Genomic DNA, 8342 nt, shown 5'->3' on the forward strand with positions numbered 1-8342 from the left:
TCTCACCTGCGGGGGGCTCCTCCGCCCCTTCTCCCGCGCCCAGCAGCGCCCAAAGCAGGATCCAACCGGGCAGAAGCATGATGCCCAAAAGCCCCAGCCGCTTCTCCGCGGAAATCAAGCAGGGAGGGCCACCCGCAGCCCTCCCCGCGCGTGGAGATCCCGGGACTGGTCCGCTAGCCCAGCCCAGACGCCGCGCAACCCTTGCCAAGCACGGCTGGGGACGCCCACGCGCGTGGCCGAGGCTGCTGCTGCTGTTTTTCCGGGCTTTGCGCACAGGGGACGGACGGGGCGCAACCAGTTCCTCCTCTCGGCGAGCCCTGCGGCCCTCCTCTGCAGCTCCCCGGGGGGATTTCGAGGAGGAAGAAGGGGTTTTGGGGGGGGTTGGGGGTTTGCCGTGGGAGGATGGAGGGTCTCCCTCCGTGGAGCCCCGGTAGGCTGGATGTCTGCCAGCGTTGCCTGCGCGGTGGGAAGAAGGAAGAGATTGAAACCGAGGAGGAGAAAGACAAAGAGGAGAAGAGGGGAAGGAGAAGATGGGAGAGGAGAGGGGGAAAAAAGGAGAAATGAAAACTGGAGAAGGAGAAAGGGAAGGAGTGGGTAAGCTGGAGAAAGGAAAGAAGTTAAAGGGGACAAGGAGAAAGAGGAGAAGATAAAGAGGGAAGAAGGAGAAGATCAGCAGAAGAAAGAGAAGGAATAGATAAGCTGGAGAAAGGAAAGTTAAACGAGGAGAAAGTTAAAGAGGGGAAGAGGAGAAAGAGAAGATAAAGAGGAAAGAAGGAGAAAATAAGCAGGAGAAAGAGAAGGAATAGGTAAGATGGAGAAAGAAAAGAAGTCAAACAGGACAAGGAGAAAGATAAATAGGGGAAGAGGAGAAGGAGAAGATGAAAAAAAGGAGAAATTAAACTGGAGAAGGAGAAAGGGAAGGAGTGGGTAAGCTGGAGAAAGAAAAGAAGTTAAACAGGACAAGGAGAAAGATAAATAGGAGAAGAGGAGGAGAAGAAGAGGAAGAGGAAATGAAATTAAACTGGAGAAGAAGAAAGAGAAGGAATAGGTAAGCTGGAGAAAGAAAAGAAGTTAAATGGGACCAGGAGAAAGATAAATAGGAGAAGAGGAGGAGAAGATAAAGAGGAGAAAGAGAAGGAATAGGTAAGCTGGAGAAAGAAAAAAGACGTTAAACAAGAGAAGGAGAAACAGGAGGAAAAGATAAAGAGAAGGAGAAGAGAAATAGGGAAAAAAGAAGATAAACAGGAGGAAGAGAAAGAGAAGGAGTAGATAAAACTGGAGAAAGAAAAGAAGGAGAGGGAGATGATAAACAAGAGAAGGAGAAAGAGTAAGAGAAGATAAACCAAAAAAAGAAATGGAGGAGAAGATAAACAGGAGGAGGAGAAGACCACCAACATTAGCTGTAGTAGTTGGCTTGTAGGCTGAATTTGAAGAAGTTCTTCTAACTGAAAAGATCCAATTACACCACCACAAAATCTAATCTTGGGGTTCTGGATTAGTTCACAAGGCCGATATTTTTGAACCCAATGCTTGTAATCTGCAGCCATGAAGAAGAGGAAGAAGGAAAAACCTTAAAATGAGTCAGGTAGAAGCCCTTTTATAAATGCAGCCATTTGGTTTTGGAGCTAAAAGATAAGATTCTGCACTTTTCACACCCAGAAATTCAGCATCCATTTAAAAAAAAAACACACACACAGAACAAAAACTTGATCTGACATTTTGAGTTGGTCTAAAGATTTGTGAAAATGTCTCTCTTTCCATTCTAACTTCAAGAATATCCTTTATTTCTATTTGCAACTGTGAGCTGAAGCTCCTTAGGTTTTAAAGGTTGGGGCTGAATTAGGCTGAAGTTTGTCTCTTGCAACTTTTAAGATGTATGCATTTCACTTCCCAGAATTCCCAGCTCCTCGATAAACTTTCATTTAGATAATCTACAAGTGTATGTACTAAATGATGGCTTGTGGTTACAACACCTTTTCCAGGCCTGTCTGTTGACTCAACCGGAAATATTTTCCACTGAGCTAAATAAGGTTTATCTCCCAATCTGAGTCAATGCGCTTTCTCCGAAATAAATCACATACCGCCAGAGGGTGATTACAAGCAAATAATTATGCAAAGCTTGCCATTGATAATTATTTCTCCCAAGAGGAATCTTTGCAGAACTTCCAGTTTTCTACATCCAACATTCAGCAGGTGAAACAGTTTTTCCTATCAGAATTAAAAAGAATTATCTATGCTCAAAGTTGTCAGTCATCCAGGTTACCGGGATTAGAAATAAATTAAGTTTGATAATAATTTCTCTTTAAACAAAATAAAAATATTGTGCTACTGCCCAGACAATCTGCTGATTGGAGCAGCCTTTATAAATATAAATGACAAATAATTAAAATGGTCTGGAGATTTAGCTCAATAAGCTCTTTACTTACTTACAATTATAAATAAACAAAATGCAGAATTTCATCCATATTTCCTCAAAAGAGTAAATCCCAGGAACACATATTGGGATTTTTTAAAAAAAAAATAAATTTGCATGAAGATTACTTTATATACGGTAATGTACTAACTACAGTTAAAACTCTTATAGAGAACAGCAATACCTCCTCCCGTCCGGCGGTGGAGCACCACCCTCTACCATAGAGATGGGGCAAGAGCGGCGTCGATGACGGCGATATTTATCCCGGAAACGAGCCGCCCCAGAGAGGAAACGATGAAGCGTTGCCTAGCAGCGTTCCCCACCCGCTTCCGCATCCAATATAAAACGTTCTCATTGGCTGGTCGCTCTCCCTCCGAAATTTTCGGGGGGAAAAAAAATGGCGGACCGTCTAACGCAGCTGCAGGATGCGGTGAATTCGGTGAGTGGGAGCCCCGTTGGGGGCCTGAAGGCGAACCCCGGTCTTGCTTCGGGCTGGGCTTTTGGGGTGTGTGGACTACAAGTCCCAAAATCCTTTGGCTTTTTTTTGGGGGGGGGGAGGGGGGCTGGGGGGGATTCTGGGTAGAGGCTCCCCTCCTCCAGCCCTTTCATTCCCTGGGAAGGTTAAGGAGCAAAATAGGCCTCTGCTTTTCTCCCGCTTCTGGATGGAATTTGGAGGTTATTCCGTCATCACAGAACAACAAGAGTTGGAAGAGGCCTTTGGAGGTCATCTAGTCCGACCCCCTGCTCAGAATACAGAATAACAATTGGAAGGGGCCTTTGGAGGTCAGCTAGTCCACCCCCTGCTCAGAATGAGGAGTAAGAGTTGGAAGGGACCTTGGAGGTCATCTAGTCCAACCCCCCTGCTCAGAATACAGAATAACAGTTGGAAGGGGCCTTTGAAGGTCATCTAGTCCACCCCCTGCTCAGAATGAGGAATAACAATTGGGAGGGGCCTTTGGAGGTCAGCTAGGGGGTAGGGGTCTTAGCTAACTTTGCTGGCTGATGTAATCTTCCCAGGTGCCATGTGGTGAATTTCTGTCCTAGATGGGTCCTATTGTGTTGCAGATGAGGGTCCATTGACAAAGATTGAGTTTCTGCCTCTGGCCCAATAACAAAGTGGGGGGGGGGGGAGGCAGGAAGGTGGGAGTTACTTTGTCTTTAAAACATGTTTCTACATTTCTCATCCAGGGAAACATAATATTCTGCCTTTTTAATATTTCCTAAAATATTTCATTCTTCTAGGAAAGGGGTGGGTGCTAACTTCCTACATAGCACTGAGGATATTACCTAGTTTGGGTCATGAATTTCAGCCAATTTCGTTGTCTACGTGATGTACAATGGCAATAAATGCTTTGAACTTGAAATGTCTGCAAGGAAAGCCACCAAGCTCAGAGAACACCAAGGACCCCACAGTCCCCCTCCTTTTCTTCCTCCTCTTCTTCCTCCTCCTCCTCCTCCCCACTCCCTTCTAGCACTGATAATGTTACCTACTTAAAGTCATGAAACAGGTATACAACCAAGCTCGGAGAGCCCCAAGGGCCCCTCAGGTCAACCCTGAGCTGCAAATATTCTCCTTTATTTGATACGTTAACATTTGTTTACAGCTTGCAGATCAGTTCTGCAATGCCATCGGGGTGTTGCAGCAATGTGCCCCCCCTGCATCCTTCAGCAACATACAGACCGCGATCAACAAAGACCAACCTGCTAATCCCACCGAAGGCAAGTCGAACGTATTCTTTGTCTCTTCTGTTATACCCCAAGGATTATCTGTCCATGGGGGTGGTGACCTCACCTGAACCACAATATGGAGATGGAGATGCCGTGAATGAAGTTTCCTTCAAAGGTTTTCATCATGTTTAGTTGCTGTTTGAAAAAGTGGCATTTCTCCCCCCTTCAACTTCCTTTTCTTCCTTGCCTGTCAAAGAGCCTTGGTGGCGCAGCGAACTAAAGTGCTGTTAAAGTAGCACTTAGCTGCCAGCTGCCTGCAATTACTGCGAGTTCAATTCTCACCAGGCTCAAGGTTGACTCAGCCTTCCATCCTTCCGAGGTAGGTAAAATGAGGACCCGGATTGTGGGGGCAATAAGCTGACTTTGTATAAAAAAAAGAACATCGCTGGGGGGGGGCGAAAGCCCTACTAAGCAGGTATATGCAAAAGTATGAAGGCTATTGCTTAACGCATTGTAAGCCGCCCTGAGTCTCCGGAGAAGGGCGGCATATAAATTGAACCAATAAATAATAAATAAATAAATAAATAATAAATAAATAAATAAATAAATAAATAATCGTATTTTTCAGGGTATAAGACACACCTTCCCCCCCCCCCAAAAAAAGTGGGTGATAATGTAGGTGCATCTTATAGACCGAATACGGGTGTTTTTGGCCTCCATGCATTGCATTTTCACCCTCTCCAGCCCCCAGAAGCACTCTGCAGTGCTCTGCACGGCCTATTTTTTGGCGAAAACATGCCATGCAGAGCACTGCAGAGTGTTTCTGGGGACCGGGAAGGGCGAAAACGCAACACGCAGAGGCCAAAAATCTTTTTTTTTCTTTCTTGTTTTCCTCCTGTAAATTTAGGTGTGTCTTATAGTCTGAAAAATACGGTACTTCCCCTTCGTTTTTATTCTTTCTTTCCCTTCCTCTTACCTTATTGCCTCTTCTTTCGTTTTTGCTGGAAAGCGATCGAGGAATGTACAGGTAATCCCCGATTTACAACAGCTCATTTAGTGACCAAAGTTAACAACGGCACTGGAAAAAGGTGACTTATGACCGTTTTTCACACTTACGACCGTTGCAGCATCCCCGTGGTCATGTGATCAAAATTCGGATGCTTGGCAACTGACTCGTATTTATGACGGTTGCAGTGCCCCGGGGTTGTGTGATCCCCTTTTGCGACCTTTTGACAAAGTCAGTGAAACTACATTCACTTAACCATAGTGATTCACTTAACAACTGTGGCACGAAAGGTCACAAAACAGGGCAAAATTCACTTAACACATGTTTCATTTAGCAACAAAAATTTGGGACTCGATTGTCGTCGTAAGTCAAGGACTGCCTGTATATTTCTAACTGTTTGGGGCAGAGAGAAGAAATGATATACCTGCCCGTAGGAATCAAATGTTATTGTTTTTGGAGTGTGATATATGCATGCAGAATGTAGGCAAGTGTGTTACAAGCACATGTTAGTTTTCTCCCCCCAATTTTGCCATGCTTAGAAGTGCTATGTGGCCCTACTCATCGCCTCCAAATTGTGTTTTGAAGCACACAACTCAATTGCCCAGAGTTGTTGGGAGTTAGGCAGCACGTACCTTTAAATAATAATAATAAACTTATAATAAAGATGTTTATACCTTTATGATTTTTTTTTCTGTAAATGATTCAGAGATGTGAAATTCCTTCTACACTCCAAATATTTTAAGGGGGTGGAATACACAGCAAATGCCTCCTAAACTGACCATGCCTGTGTAATATTAGAAGCACATTTATTCTAAAATATGACTTAACAACATAGTTTTCATTCATCAAGAATGATACATGCGATGCAAATTATTATTATTTTACTGCTTTTATAGAATACGCCCAGCTCTTTGCTGCATTAATTGCAAGAACAGCTAAAGATATCGATGTTTTAATAGATTCCTTGCCAAGTGAAGAGTCCACAGCTACATTACAGGTGAGAATTTACCATTCCTACACTGCGTACTACTATATTCATCCCAGTCAGAGAATTTAAGGAAATAATTGGGGATTGTACTATGTTGTGTGAATTTAAACTTAGGGGTTCAAATTTTAGGGAGGGAAAAGAAAATTTAAATTATATCAGGATTAGAAGTTAAGATGAAGGGTAACATTGGCTTCTTAAAACTAGAGAGAATAAATGCTATGATAAAAATTGAACATAAAAAATTGTGTTAAAGATGAACAAAAATTTGTACAAATTTAAGACCGGGCCAATATTCTGTTCAGAAAATTACAACGCTGATTAGTTTCAGTGCAGCCTATTATGACTTTACTCAGCTAATATATTAGACAGTTGAATGCCAAAAGCAAATATGTAATGTACAACATAAATGGTGTAAAATGTTATCAATTTCAGTAAAATTTCACCTTTGGTAATGTCATCATTGTACACACTAGATACCACTTTTCAGACAATCATATATATGCACTAAATGCCACTGGATTTAGATGAGGCGTTCAACTACACATTTATGCTGCAATGTTATATTAAATTTAGATGCTTGCTTCCAAAATTTAGAATCGTGAAAATATTTATCTGGTTACTGCTAAGGAAAGGATAAGCAGGAAGTAAATATTTTGCCAGCATCTCAGCTCTCTGCAGAACAGTTTTTGGTTTTTGAAGCTGATTGCAATATCTTGTAAAATTGCCTCAATCCCGATATTTAGCTAACCTTCTGTTGTTTTAAATCTAAAGTAAACTCGTGAGTTTATTGCAACATTTAACTGAAAATACTTCTATTCCACCTTTCTGTGAACTTTAAACTAATAAAACTAAAAAAGATTGTAGCATTAAGCAAAAAAGAACAAATGAACTCCCAAGCTAATGAGCGGGTAGGATCCATGATTAAGAAAACATCAATTAGATGAGTTGAGTTTAAAAACAAAAACGGTTACTAATTCAAGAGCTTCAGAAACCCTGCAGGACGTACTTAAATACACTTTGTCTCCTTCTGAATTATATAAACATGCAAAGGGTTCAAACAAAATTACAGAAGCTTTAAAAAAACCTGAAGAACAAACATTTTGTCTCATTCTGAATTATGTAAACATGAGGTGTTACAAAGTATTACATCATCCAAAGGTTACATGCAGGAAAAGTAGGAATGAATAACTGTTTCCTTTTTTTTTTTTCCCCTTTGAAGAAAAAAAACCACCCAGTCCAGTTTTAAAAGTTTTCACCCAAAAGTTTTTGTCCCGTCTGCTTTTGAACCCATAGGCTGCCAATTTGTATCGTTTGGAGGAAGAGAACCACGAGGCAGCCGCCCGTCTCGAAGAAGTAGTCTATCGGGGAGATCTGCTCTTGGAAAAAATACAGAGTGCCTTAGCTGATATTGCCCAGTCCCAATTAAAGACTCGGAGTGGCACCCGTAGCCAACCTCTCCCGGAATAATTGGCCTACGGCAAAGCTCGGCTGTGACACAGGCTCCACAGATGTGATTTTAGTGCATAATGAAGAGAAACGAGCATGGAAAAATGACTCCGATGCCTTCATCCCCAGAACTATTTATGAGACTCTACTCTGCTTACCGGATGCAACACTTAAGCCATGCCTTTTCTGTGGTACTACGCCAGCCTGAAAAGATTTCTAGGCATTTTGGATCCATGTAACCATTAATCCAAGCCTGATACTTCGATTGGCTTTATAGTGATCTGGAATCCTTGGCCTCCTGCAAAGATCTCCTTGTGTCTTCGTGCCAACAACGATACGATATCTTACAGTAAATTTGCAAGGGGTGGAGTTGTTTGTTTGGAGGTTTGTTTCTCACTGAAGATACCTGTATCTTATCCGGAAGTTCCGTAGAAGGGGGAAAAAAGATTGGAAAACGTTGGAGCAGTGTCAAATTTGTATACAGTTTCACTTAGAAATGTAATGATTTTGTGATGATGTAATGTAATGAAATGTAATGATGTATTGTGATTGCTAGTATGGTCTGCTTTGGGCCTTGAGTGAAAACTTTTTGGAGAAATTTCCACACAGCATATAACTAGTTAAATTCATTGACTCAAGACAACGGAAGCTGAAATATGGAAGAAACCAACTACTGTTAGAAACACTGTCTTTTGTAGTATTGGGTTTACGTGAATAAAGGTTTGGTGTTGCATTGACTAATCACATTTTTTAAAGTTCTATTTAATACAGAAGAATGCCTAACAAAAGGGTATTTCAGTTGAATTTGGAGTTGCTTTATA

The 8342-nt window shown here is 42.0% G+C and overlaps 2 protein-coding genes across 2 annotated transcripts in view; one reads left to right on the forward strand and one right to left on the reverse strand.

Annotated features, from left to right (window-relative positions):
- The window catches only part of TM7SF3 (transmembrane 7 superfamily member 3), a 32896-nt gene extending 32717 nt beyond the window's left edge, over positions 1-179 (reverse strand). The window contains exon 1 of the mRNA XM_070947607.1: positions 7-179. Within this exon, the coding sequence (XP_070803708.1) occupies positions 7-79 (73 nt within the window). The 5' untranslated portion in view covers positions 80-179. The remainder of the gene's footprint in view (positions 1-6) is intronic.
- A 2604-nt stretch (positions 180-2783) lies between these two features.
- Positions 2784-8262, forward strand: MED21 (mediator complex subunit 21). The gene is made up of 4 exons (XM_070946955.1): positions 2784-2852; positions 4018-4132; positions 5984-6084; positions 7369-8262. The coding sequence occupies exons 1-4, from the start codon at positions 2811-2813 to the stop codon at positions 7540-7542; spliced, it is 432 nt and encodes a 143-aa protein (XP_070803056.1). The 5' UTR covers positions 2784-2810; the 3' UTR covers positions 7543-8262.
- Positions 8263-8342: the final 80 nt, after the last annotated feature.

The sequence above is a fragment of the Pituophis catenifer genome, unplaced genomic scaffold (genome assembly GCF_029215685.1).
Source record: "Pituophis catenifer annectens isolate HBS135680 unplaced genomic scaffold, rPitCat1.0.hap2 SCAF_7, whole genome shotgun sequence".
In the NCBI taxonomy this organism is placed as follows: domain Eukaryota; kingdom Metazoa; phylum Chordata; class Lepidosauria; order Squamata; family Colubridae; genus Pituophis; species Pituophis catenifer.

What these genes read in the sequence shown, in the direction of transcription:
- MED21 (XM_070946955.1), top strand. Translation starts at nt 2,811, where the DNA reads ATGGCGGACCGTCTAACGCAGCTGCAGGATGCGGTGAATTCG. An exon ending in TGCAGGATGCGGTGAATTCG is followed by an intron (nt 2,853 to 4,017) that starts GTGAGTGGGAGC and finishes ATTTGTTTACAG; the next exon opens with CTTGCAGATCAGTTCTGCAA. An exon ending in AGTCCACAGCTACATTACAG is followed by an intron (nt 6,085 to 7,368) that starts GTGAGAATTTAC and finishes TTGAACCCATAG; the next exon opens with GCTGCCAATTTGTATCGTTT.